At 37.7% G+C, this 12,867-nt stretch overlaps 1 protein-coding gene and 1 long non-coding RNA gene across 9 annotated transcripts in view; one reads left to right on the top strand and one right to left on the bottom strand.

Moving 5' to 3' along the window:
- C8H12orf56 (chromosome 8 C12orf56 homolog) overlaps positions 1-12,867 on the bottom strand; it is a 115,658-nt gene that overhangs the window by 52,753 nt on the left and 50,038 nt on the right. For all 7 annotated transcript variants that reach the window (XM_058742140.1, XM_058742147.1, XM_058742146.1 and 4 more), the window contains 2 exons: positions 8,311-8,381; positions 2,719-2,863 (listed from right to left, as the gene is read on the bottom strand). In XM_058742140.1, the coding sequence (XP_058598123.1) occupies positions 2,719-2,863; positions 8,311-8,381 (216 nt within the window). The remainder of the gene's footprint in view (positions 1-2,718; positions 2,864-8,310; positions 8,382-12,867) is intronic.
- LOC131519285 (uncharacterized) overlaps positions 1-12,867 on the top strand; it is a 113,378-nt gene that overhangs the window by 55,162 nt on the left and 45,349 nt on the right. For both annotated transcript variants that reach the window (XR_009265576.1, XR_009265575.1), the window contains exons 4-5: positions 865-970; positions 2,862-2,940. This is a non-coding gene — a long non-coding RNA (uncharacterized LOC131519285). The remainder of the gene's footprint in view (positions 1-864; positions 971-2,861; positions 2,941-12,867) is intronic.

Below are 12,867 nucleotides of genomic sequence, written 5' to 3'. Positions count from 1 at the left end.
CAAGGGTAAATTTAAAAATTTGCCAAAAACTGTAGTAAAAAGGAGACTTTCTGAGCTAATTCTTGATGGTAGGAACTGTGTCTTACTCATGCTCACATTTCTAATGCCTATTCCCATTCCTGGCCTAGAGCAGGCATGTAATAAATATTTGTTGAATTGTTAGAAGGTGCTGAGATACCATAGAACTGCATTGTCCAACACAGTAGCCACTGGTCACATGGCAGTGCTTAAATTTAAATCGATTAAAATGGTGGGGCGCCTGGGTGGCTCAGTCGGTTAAGTATCCAACTCTTGATTTCAGTTCAGGTCATGATCTTACAGTTCGTGAGTTCAAACCCTGCGTCAGGCTTTGCACTAACAATATGGAGCCTGCTTGGGATTCCCCCCCACCTGCCCCTCCCCCCACTCACAATCCCCCCCCCCCTTCTTGAAAATAAATAAACATTCTTTTAAATTTCACTTCCCTAGCCACTGGCCACATTCATTGTGGCTAGTGGCTACTTTATTGAACAGCATAGATTAAAGGACATCAAAGAAAGTTCTATGGTACAGGACTGCCAAAACAGATGAGAAAGAGGAGGGTTCCAAAGTTCCCCATAGAGGATGACAGGAAAGGCAGAAGAACAGCATTTGAGCTGAGCCTTGAAGAATGGATGGGTAGGATTTTAACAGGAGAAAATGGAAGAAAGAGTAGCCTAGAGATAACAGCAGGGGAAATGAGGAGGGGCTGGAAGGACAAGGTGTTCAAGTCACCCCACGAAGCTGGAGCTTTTAGAGGAAAGAGATGAAAGCAAGGAAGTGTGGGGTTGAGTGGGTTAGGCCCAGCCTCATTCTGTTTCTTTGTATCTTTCTTTGGCTCCACAGCCAAGGCCATCTGCATCAGGCACATTGGAAGATTGGACATGCTGAAGACACCTCGAGGCCAACGCTCTGATATTCGACATCAACACCCTTCTTGCTAGTCTAACCTGTAAGTGGTACCTCAGTTCTCCTACCTAGACATCTGCTTTAAATCCAGTCCCCCGATTGTGTCTGGTTTATCTAAGTGGACATCTGTGAGCCCAGTGTGAAGTCCTTTGCTAGTCCTCTCCCAGCTGCTAGGTTTACTCTGGACAATCTTTATATCCTTGCCACCTCCCCTACCTCATTTCATGAAGACTCTATTGCCAGACCCTAAACAAGCAGATCTTCCTGGTGTCAAATGTTTTTGCAGACATTTGGGTATAACCTACGCATGTGCTGGAATGCCCTGATCTCTTTTGCACACTCTCTGTGTAGAGGTCACTCTCCCCGCCGGTGCTCTGTGCCTTCCCTGGGAGCATCTACAGCTGGGTTCGTTTGCCCAGTGCCTGCCCTATATAGATGTTGGCCCTTCCTGAAAACCCACCTTGCATGGGCCATGCCTGTCCAAATTTGGAATCTGTGACAGAAGTCCTTAGTGGAGAGCCTTAAATGCTAAAGCCAACGTGTTTGTACTTCGAAGGGAGAGCCACAAGTTTTTGAGTGCACAAGGACACAAAATCAGAGTTACAGATTAAACTGATACCACGTGTGGGATGGACTGGAGAGTTATATTTGGGTGTGATATAATACCAGTTTCCTTAGCCTTTTCACATTAACTCCATTTCCATGTTCATGATCACCTTGTGTGGTCATTTCGATGCCTGTCCCTATATGCTCTACAATCCTCTTTAGTTTTGGAGTCAAGACCCAGATGTTGTATTCCTAACAGGGTGTATCCAGTTCAAGCATTTACGTAGCACAGTATCATTGTTGCCTGTCTCGGTGTTGGGGGACATTTGACATAATATTCTATGCAGCTAATACGCCCTCTAATTAGGGTAGTTAACCATTTCAGTTTGCTTGGGACTATCCTAGCTTTTGCACTCAAAGTCCCATATCCTGAGAACTTCTTCAGTCCTAGGCAAGCTGTGACAGTTGGTCACCCAAGTGTGGGCAAACCTGGGTGGTTGGTCGTCCTACATGTGAAGCCCTTCGAATCTAAGACCAGGACTGTCTTGTATGGCTGGGGAGCTGTGCACTTTACAGCTGCTCAATAAAATGTTGGCAACTCTGAAACCACTGGCCAGAATTAGGATACAACATATAGCCATCAAGAGGAGCTCAACCCGAGGCAGGGCTCACCCCCTCGTTAGCACCATATCAGTACTCACCAGGGCTTCTGAATACCTGCCCATGAAACTGAAGTAAGTCTTACAGAGTAAGTCTATAACTTGCTGAGTGAGAGCTAGGTTGATTTGACTCCCCAGGAGTCACCTTTTTAAAAAGTCCTACGTTCACAAGTAACTTGTTTTAATTGTACTTATATTGTAGGGTTACCTGAAGGTAAAACTTCTTAAAATCTACTTTCTCATCTCACTCTCTGTACCCATACATCTTGCATCCCAGAAGCTCCCCCTCCAACACACACATATACATACCATATATGTATGGTATACAAACCAACCCACATAAGGTACTTTTTGCTACCATTCTCTTTCCCCATCTCCCCTCCGACACACACGTATACATTATTGATTACGTCACAAGATTTCAAATACTGAGTCATGATTGCATTAAATTTCCGTCAACATTTTAAAATACAGCCTCCGAATACAAGACAACATTTATTTGTATTTTACTACATGCTCAAATATCCTGCATTCGATAAATAGCTGGAACAAGTTTCAAAGATTAAAAATAAAACAAAACACCTACTTTCCAGAAAAGCCTTTTCAGAATGAAGTTTTTCTGGGCTGCTACTTTAAGTTCTGTAATTAGACAAAGTATCTTCCTCAACGTATTGTCTTTAAGGAAGAGTTCAGATTTAAGTTGACTGAAGTGCTTAATTTTCTCCTCAGATCTACAGAAACACAAGAAAAAAATTTCCATGTAAAAAATGGTAAACGGCAGTTGAAGAATATCAACAATTATTGACAGGTTTGTAAGACTTTGTTTCTAATGGAATTTTAATATAGTTTTGTGCTTCTAGTTTTATTACTCATTAGTAATGGACCTTGCTTTCCCCAGATTGAGCTATTTATAACTCTCCAGGCATACTTTTGCCCGTGCCCCTTTACTCAAGCTGTATCCACGTCAGCAATGCTCTCAGTGTCCCTAGGAAACTTCTGTCTCTCTTTCATAGTCTAGCTTGGAGTTTGCTACATACCATCTACCATACTGCCTGAGCCAAATGGAGTATTATTTGCTTAATATTTTTTCTTTAAATCAACTCCCTGTGTGTGTGTGTGTGTGTGTGTGTGTAGAGACAGAGAGAGAGATTATTCACAAAGAAAACTTTGTATCACTACTTTACAAGGAGAACCAGTGTCATGTGCCATAAATAGCAGGTAACTGTAAAAACATCAGGGAAGCAACACAGATTCTACATTGATGCGCCACATTCCCAGCCTGAGGCCTGCTCTCTCTTTGTCTCTTTGACAAAAAGGCAGATGAACATGTCTCAGAGAGCTCCCGCTTTGGGTACCAAGCCCAGAGGTTCTCCCTAATAAGACTGGACTAGTTGGAAAAGCAATCACTGTTCCACTGTGGAATTCAAAGTTATTTCTTGCCATGTCAGAGTACCACATGCATTCATCTCTTGTCACTGACCTGCGTACGTTCGATACTTCAGGAAAAGCTGGCTTTGCTGAAGAGAGTAACACCTCCCCCTTAAAGCCTTCCCTAATTCCAGCATGAATGAGGACCCTCTCCTATAGCACTTTTCCCACACATCTTATATATTAGAAATAATGTATATATAATATATATAACATATATATAACACACATATAATTTATATATATTATACATAACACACATATATAATATACATATTATATTATATTATATATTATATATTTATTATGTTTATTACATTATATGTTATATATTGTATTATATATTATAATTATATGTTATATGTATAATATATAATATGTATTATGTATGTTATATGTTATATATGTGTGTTATATATTATATATGTGTTATATATTATATTATATATTAATACATAAATATAATAATATTTATTTAATTGTATAATATGTATTTAATTATATAATATAATTAATATATATATATTATATATCTTTTGCCCCATTGTTGTGATCGTGTACTTGTCCTGGGCACTTTTCATGGACTAGCTCATGCAGTCCCACGAAGGGGGTATGGCTGGGAATTACTGTTACATTTATGGGATGTTAGAAAGGTTAAGTAGCCTGTCCAAGTTCATACAACTAGTGATTCAGAAGAGCAGGGTGCAAAGTAGTGGTAGATGAGATGTTTCATATTCTGTGTAGGTCAGTGGAAACTTCCTAAAATTTCTGACTTGAAGTCAAAATATTTTTAAAAAATCTTTTTTAACATTTTTATTCACTTGTTGAGAGACAGGAGAAACAGAGCGCAAGCAGGGGAGGGGCAGAGAGAGAGGGAGACACAGAATCCGAAGCAGGCTGCAGGCTCTGAGCTGTCAGCACAGAGCCCGACGTGGGGCTCCAACCCATGAACTGCGAGATCATGACCTGAGCCGAAGTCGGCCACTTAACTGACCCAGCCACCCAGGAACCCCAAAGTAAAAATATTTTTACCACCTACTCCAACCTTAATACCAGCCATTTATCCCAATACTACTGCACGGAATCTTGGCTCTTGCCTACTACCTCCCCTTTTATTTAAAAACACTATGCTTTTCTCTTCTATCCAATCACTGAGCCTCTCTTAGTAACAAAAACAGGAAGACTTCCTGAAAAACAGTCCTTTTCCAGTGGAGAGTCTGCAAGAGAAATGATCAAGAATTCAGGGATAGAAGTCAGAGGCAGAAGAACATGATTATAAATATGGGGTTCAGATTCTAGATCTGCCTCTTTACCTGAGTAATTACCATGGGCAAGTTACCTACTCTCTGTGTGCCTCAGTTTCCCATCTGTAAAATAGGTATTATCATACCTACCCCATCATTTTGATACTTTGGTTACTACATGTGCTTAGCACACAGTAAATATTTAATAAATAGTTTGTAAATAAAATACGAATGAGCTTTGAGACCCCACCTCCCTATACATCCACTTCTAATTACAATCCCATTTCATTTAAAAAATACTATAAAATCCCTCTGTTCTCTGAGAACTCCAAAAACAGCAGAAATGTAGTTTTCACAAACAAGTGAGCTTAGAAAACCACAAGCTCAGAAAGCATACCAGCAGAATTACTTTCCAATTGACTTTCCTATTTTTCCCATTAGTCGACAATTTGCTGAGATTCACATAGGGACAGTTTTTTTTTCCTTTGGCACCTATGATAATAGACTGAAATACCAAACTTACAAAAAAATTTTTTTTCATAAGAGAAAACACACTAATCTCTTCATACTAAAAATCAATTCATATGTAAATTGAGGTCTCATATACATCATAAATACAAGTTAGATTCAGGAGTCTATATTTCTGTAGAGACATTGATATAATCACAATTTCTCTGCCCAGAATATTTGTTTTTACATAGATGATGATAAACTTTACTTGGCTAATTTAAATAATAAAAAGTCTAGCGCCAGAAGACTCCATTATTCAATTTAGGAATAAGGGGAAATGTTACATTAATTTTAACAGATATTCTATATTTTCATCAGCTAGAAAATATAAATTCACTCAAATAATGTAGCAAGAAGGATTCTTGATCTAATGATAAGCTCTATTTTTCCCATATGTTTTCATTTTTGGAGGGGATATTCTACATAAATAATACATTTTTATAATGATTTACAGCTGGAAAAGGCTTTTCATACATTATCTCAGAAGCACTGTGTATATGTTCACAATGGTCCCTATACATCCATGATGTTACAGGACTCACATTTGTGACAGAGTTCTAATTTGAAACCCAAAGAATGTTTACTCCTTTTAAACTGAAGGTACCTTGCAGGCAGAGACCTGTCTTATATATCTTGTACATAGACCACATTCTTCATAGTGCATTTTAAATCACTGCATTTTAAATGTGTTGCCTTCGGGAATTAACTTTGCAAGAAATATGCTTTTCATGAGTCAAGAGAGTGGTAGAACTCAACTCTCTTTCTGGCCTTCAAGGATAAATTTCAAGCCACACATATACAGAGAGATAAAGCCTATTTTATTATCCAGTTAGTTTTAAAACCACTTTAAATAAAGCACTAAAATTAAAACTGATACTTTTTTGCAGTAAACATATGAAAACAGATAGAAATTCTAAGCTGTCTGTATTACCATCTTTTAAAAACTAAATCACAAACATCCTTACTTTACCCCTACATACCTCAGAACATACCTCAAAATAAACATTTTCTTACAAAATCATCGTCACATCTGTCAAAATTATCAATAATTCTTTGCTATGGGCTAATACCCAGTCCACATTCAGATGTCCTCCATTGTCTTAAAAATGTCTTTTTAGGGGCTCCTAGGTGGCTCAGTCAGTTAAGCATCGGACTCTTGATTTTGGCTCAGGTCATGGTCTCACAGTCATGGGTTCAAGCCCCATGGTGGGCTCCATGCTGGCAGTGCAGAGCCTGCTTGGGATTCTGTCTCTCTCTCTCTCTCTGTCCCTCCCTTGTTCTCTATCTCTCAAAATAAATAAATACACTAAAAAACTTATTTAAAAAATGTCTTTTATTTTTGGTTTGTTGAAATCAAGATACAAATAAGATACTTGTTATATTTGCTTATTATGTTTCTTAAGCCTTCTTAAAACTTTTATTATAGAAATTTTTAAACATACACAAAAATGGAGAAAATTGTATAAGAAACCCCATCTATCACCTAGATTCAATAATTTTTAACATTTTGCCAGTCTTGTTTTATCTATTCCCTTAAACACGTATACACACACCTTACCTGTTTTAAAACTGAAATAAAATATATATAACATAAAATTTATCATTGTAACCATTTTTAGGTATACAAATTAAGTGCATTCACAGTGTTGTATAACCATCACTACTATCCATTTCCAGAACTTCTTCATTTTCCCAAACAGAAACTCTGTACTAATGAACAGTAGGTCCCCATTTCCCTCTCCCCTCAGCTCCTAGTAACCTCTCTTTTATTTTCTGTTTCTATGAATTTGCCTATTCTCAATGCCTCCTATAAGTAAGTGGAATCATACAATATTTGTCCTTTTATGTGTGAATTCTTTCACTTAGCATAATTTCTTCAAGGTTCATCCATCTTGCCACATGTGTCAGGACCGCATTCCTTTTGAAAGCTAATATACCCACACTTTAAATCAGATTCATGTTTAATTGTTTTAACAATTTATTCATTCATTCCATAAAGGCAGCCTACTGTGTGCCAATGACCAAGGTACAGTCTTGGCCCTTAAGGGGCATAGTACATAATAGGGCAGCACATAATCAAATAAGCAATCATAAGATAGGCTGTTGAGTCCTAAAAGATGGTAAGCATAGAATGTTCTAGAGGGGCCCCTCCTAATGTAGTTCTGAGAAATGATTTTTAGAGAAAGGGATAGCAAGCTAAGTCTTGATGAGTTGAAGTTATTCATGAAGGAGAAGAAGAATAGAGAGTAGGGTTCCAGGATAGAGGAAAAAACAAACAAACAAACAAAACAGGGAGCTTTCTGAGAACTGTGAGATCATTTGGATCAGGAGGTTAGGGCAGGAGTTGAGGGGACACAACAGTTGAAGATGGAAAGATGAAAAGACACATCAGAAAGATCTTTATAAGCTACTGTAAAGTTTAGACCTTTTTCTAAAGGCAATGGAGAGCCATTCAAAGACTTTAAGGGAGGGAGTTACATGATCAGATTTGTGCTTCCGAAAGATTTCTTTGTTGTTATGGAGAATGGTTTAGAGAGTGAAGGCAGAAGCCAGCTAGGAAAATACTGGAGGAGCTCAGAACAAAGGTAATTGGGCTGAGTATGTGACAGTCAAAGAAGTAGATGTTATCCAGATATATTAGAGAAAAGCAATAAATCATGTGGTGAATGGCTGGGTGTGGGGGTGGTGGTGTAGGGGAAAGAGAAGATAAGGATGACTTCCAGGACTCCGGCTTAGGTGATCTGGGGATAACATCAGGCCCTGTGTTAGGGAACACAAGAGGAAGGCCCAGTCCCAGAAGGAAGATGCTGAGCTCTGTTCTGAATATACTGACTTTAAAGTTCTTTTAAGACCTACAAGAGGTGATGGCCAGTGGGCAATTATGTTTGCAGACCTAAAATTCAGGGCAGAGAGTTGGTCAGCAACACATGGAGTTACGAGAGGCAGAGATGAGGGAACAGTCCCCCACGCAACTCTAGCATATCATCACTCTTTACCTATATGGCTTTTGACTTCCGATAGGATTGAGCTCACCAGCACGTAGGGGGTCTTGTAAAAGAGTAGCTTTCTAAAAGAGGAAAAAAGTGGGAATAGTTAGAATCTTTGTTTACTGAAAATCAATTTCTCCTACTTTTAGTCAATACTGTATATCTATTCCTTAATCCATGCTATAGTACGTGATTTGTTTATGTAAATAATACCACAGAGTATTTGTTTCCTTATATAGTTTTTAATAATTTTAAACATGACACTTGCTCATTATAAAATGAAATTATCTATCAAAATCAAACAGTACAAAAATGCATAAACAAAAGATAAAAGTTCCATGTCTCTCCCTAATCCTCCCATCCCACTAGTCAAAGTACCTTACTATATACTTGATACTAATATAACGCTGTATGCTAATTATACTGAAATTAAAAACAACAGCGACAACAAAGTACCTTACTATATTATTATCAGTTTGGTTTATATCCTTTCAGTTATATAAAAACATATTAATTATAACATACATCTATAGGGGCACCTGGGTGGCTCGGTTCATTAAGCATCTGACTCTTGATCTCAGCTCAGGTCATGATCTCAAGGTTCGTGGGATCGAGCCCGGAGGCAGGCTCTGAGGCAGACAACGCAGAGCCTGCTTGGAATTCTCTCTCCCTCCCTCTCTCTCTGCCCCTCCTGCACTAGTGTGCATTCAAACACACATGCACCCTCTTTCTCTCCCAAAGTAAATAAACTTAACAAAAGACATACATCTTATACATATTAGATGATATCTTTTTATAATATATATTTAGTACTGGCTAAATTACATCACATATGTTAATCTGGAACTTTTTTTTCACTTAATATATGGTAGACTATTTTCCATTTCTTTATATATAGGTTTACTTCAATCTTTTTAATGATTACCTAGTATTTCATAGCATAGATTATACAATAGTTTTCTTAACTATTCCCCTATTAATAGGGTTATTTTTTCCCTCAAATCTTTAGTGTTGCCATTTTCCATTCATTCTGGGTCTTGAAAATAAGTTGGTATGTAGTGTTCAGCAAGTCCTCTAAATAATCTTTTATTTTATGTTAAAGCTTAACAGACAGGTTCGAAAGAATTTCTGAAACGTTGCTGATTTACAACTCCAAACAAACTTACCCCTTTCTTATTCCTTAATATCAGAGCAGGATGGTGAGTGGGTGGGGGAAGTATGTGCTTTTTCTCACTACTTTTGTTTTTTATTTATTTTTTTAAAATGTTTATTTATTCTTATTTTTGAGAGAGAGAGAGCATGAGCAAAGGAGCTGAACCATGACCTGAGCTGAAATCAAAGAGTCAGACGATTAACCAATGAGCCACCCAGGCGCCCCACTACTTTTGTTTTTTTAAAGAAATCTCTATACTCAGTGTGGGGTTCAAACTCAGGACCCTGAGAACAAGAGTCAAATGTTCTACCAACTGAGCCAGCCAGGCACCCCTGTTCTTAACTACTTTTGTCATTGTTTTAAGTTAAGGAAAAAAAAAAAGCTGTCTTTTTTTCCTCTCTAAATGTGAATGGTTACCTTAAATCTAGAATTTTAATTTGGGGATATTCCTTAGTTATTTAGCTTTCTAGCACCTATCTTCACAACATATAAATGGCAAAGAATTGCCATGTATTGTTTCTGTAGAATTTGAGATGCTAAAGAACTCAGATGTAATTATTTTTGGTGAAAGTTACAGATAAAATGGATCACTGAAGGAGACTTGGCTCTTTGGAAACCCTTAAAATCAGAATGAGTGCTAATTTCTCACTGGATGGTTTAGGTTTATTTTCCCCGAAAATACAGAGAGAGTTAACATGTCCATTCCTTTTTCCCAGTAGCATTTCCCTACCTCAATGTGAATAATCATTCTAGATCTCAAAGCACAAGAGATCAGTTAGCCAAGATACGTCTGACTGATTTAGGAGATTATTGTTTTTTAATTTCCTAAAACTTATGGAAGTATCACCAAGAATAACATGATGAAAGAAACGGTGTCACAAAAGTCATAACTTTCTAAATATTTATATTGAATTAATGTCTTATTTTTACTAGAATGAATGCTAACCTGATTCATCATATGTATGAAATATTTGCTTGCCCATTTTCCATCTTTCAAGAGATAGAACATTATTTTTTTAATGTTAAGTGTATTTATTTGAGAGAGAGAGTGCACGCAAGCAGGGGAGGGGCAGAGAGAGAGGAAGAGAGAGAATCCCAAGCAGGCTCCACACTGTCAATGCAAAGCCCGACAGTGGGCTCGAATCCACAAACTGCAAGATCATGACCTGAGCCAAAGTCAAAAGTCGAACGCCCAACCAACTGAGCCACCCAGGCATCCTAAGGGATGGAACATTTTTAATAATAGCATCTATTAGGGGCACCTGGGTGGCTTAGTCGGTTAAGCACTCAACTTCGGCTCAGGTCATAATCTCACCATTTGTGAGTTTGAGCCCTGCATAGGACTTTGTTTTTTTGTTTTTAATTTTATTTTGTATTTTGTTTTTAATTTATATCCAAGTTAGTTAGCATATAGTGCAACAGTGATTTCAGGAGTAGATTCCTTAGTGCCATTACTCATTTAGCCCATCCCCCCTCCCAAAACCCCTCCAGTAACCCTCAGTTCTCCATATTTATGAGTCTCTTCTGTTTTGTCCCTCTCCCTGTTTTTATATTATTTTTGCTTCCCTTCCCTTGTGTTCATCTGTTTTGTATATTAAAGTCCTCATGAGTGAAGTCATATGATATTTTCTTTCTCTGACTAATTTCACTTAACATAATACCCTCTAGTCCATCCACGTAGTTGCAAATGGTGAGATTTCATTCTTTTTGATTGCTGAGTAATCATCTTCTTTATCCATTCATAAATTCATCCATCATGGATCCATTCATCCATCAATGGACATTTGGGCTCTTTCCATACTTTGGCTATTATTGACAGTGCTGCTATAATCATTGGGGTGCATGTCTCCCTTCGAAACAGCACACCTGTATCCTGTGGATAAATGCCTAGTAGTGCAATTGCTGGGTCATAGGGTAGTTCTATTTTTAGTTTTTTGAGGAACCTCCATGCTGTTTTCCAGAGTGGCTGCACCAGCTTGCATTCCCACCTGCATAGGACTTTGTGCTGACAGCTCAGAGCCTGGAGCCTGCTTCGGATTCTGTGTCTCCCTCTCTCTCTGCCCCTCCCCAGCTAGTGCTCTGTCTCTCTCTTTTTCTCAAAAATAAATAAACATCAAAACAAAAATTTTTTTTAATGATAGCATCTACCAACTCAAAGATAACCCCCCTCCACTGACATTTATTTCAATGGTCATAGAAAAAAAATTAAATCTTGGCTCCACAGTAATTGTGCAAACTTGGGTACATCATTTAATTTCTCAGTGCCTTAATTTCATCATCTATGGAATGAGAATAACAGTTCTACCTCCTAGGGTTGTGTGCAGATTAAATGAATTAATATATGAAAGCATCAAAGCAGATCCTACCTGTTAATACATGTCCATTATTGTTACTGCTTTTACTATCAGAAGGGCTATGAGTTTGCCTGTCTGACTTGCCCCAATCATGTCTCTGCTGCAGAATTAAAAAGGAGTAATGGGGCGCCTGGGTGGCTCGTGGGTTAAGCGTCCGACTTCAGCTCGGGTCATGATCTCACGGTCCGTGAGTTCGAGCCCCGCATCAGGCTCTGTGCTGACAGCTCAGAGCCTGGAGCCTGTTTCGGATTCTGTGCCTCCCTCTCTCTGTGCTCCTCCCCTGTTCATGCTCTGTCTCTCTCTGTCTCAAAAATAAATAAACGTTAAAAAAAAAAAATTAAAAAAAAAAAAAGGAGTACTAAAACCCGGAGTTAGTCAATTCAGGGAAACATAAACGGTCATTTTGAAACATTTAGATAGATCAAAATTTGGTTTTTCTATTAGAACATATGTGGCCTCCTATTAATAGATCAGAGTTTCCCCCTGTATTTAAGATTTGTTTAAATTCTTAATTTGGAGAAAGCTGTTTAAAAATTTAGGAGCGCCTGGCTGACTCAGTTGCTGGAGCATGTGACTCTTGATCTTAGGGTTGTAAGTTGAAGCCCCACATTTGGTATAGAAATTATTTAAAAATAAAATATTAAAAAAATAATAAAAGTAAGAATTTAAGGAGAAATTTTGAGCATTTAACATGTAATTTAAAAATTGACCATTCTGAACCATGCTATGAGAAAAAACTTGAGCTGTTCTGTAGTCTTTCAGTTTTTAGCCATTTATCAAACCCCTTGCTTCCTTAGCTTCTTCTGAATGAAAAGAGCCTGTCATATTTTTTAATATTATTGTGTTATAAGGTCAATAGTAAAAATTATATATCACTGAAGATAACTGAAAAGGATCATGTTATTCCTGTAATAAATTACTTATTTTTAAACTGATCCTTGTGTAATAAAAAGATTACACATGAGAGTTCTGACTCTGTCTCTAAACCTACTATATAATCTTGAGTAAGTCACCTAAAATATTCATTTTCCTCATTTCTGAAATAAGGTAAAATTCTAA

The sequence above is a fragment of the Neofelis nebulosa genome, chromosome 8 (assembly GCF_028018385.1).
Source record: "Neofelis nebulosa isolate mNeoNeb1 chromosome 8, mNeoNeb1.pri, whole genome shotgun sequence".
In the NCBI taxonomy this organism is placed as follows: Eukaryota; Metazoa; Chordata; class Mammalia; order Carnivora; family Felidae; genus Neofelis; species Neofelis nebulosa.
This window is presented reverse-complemented; position numbering and strand designations above follow the sequence as displayed.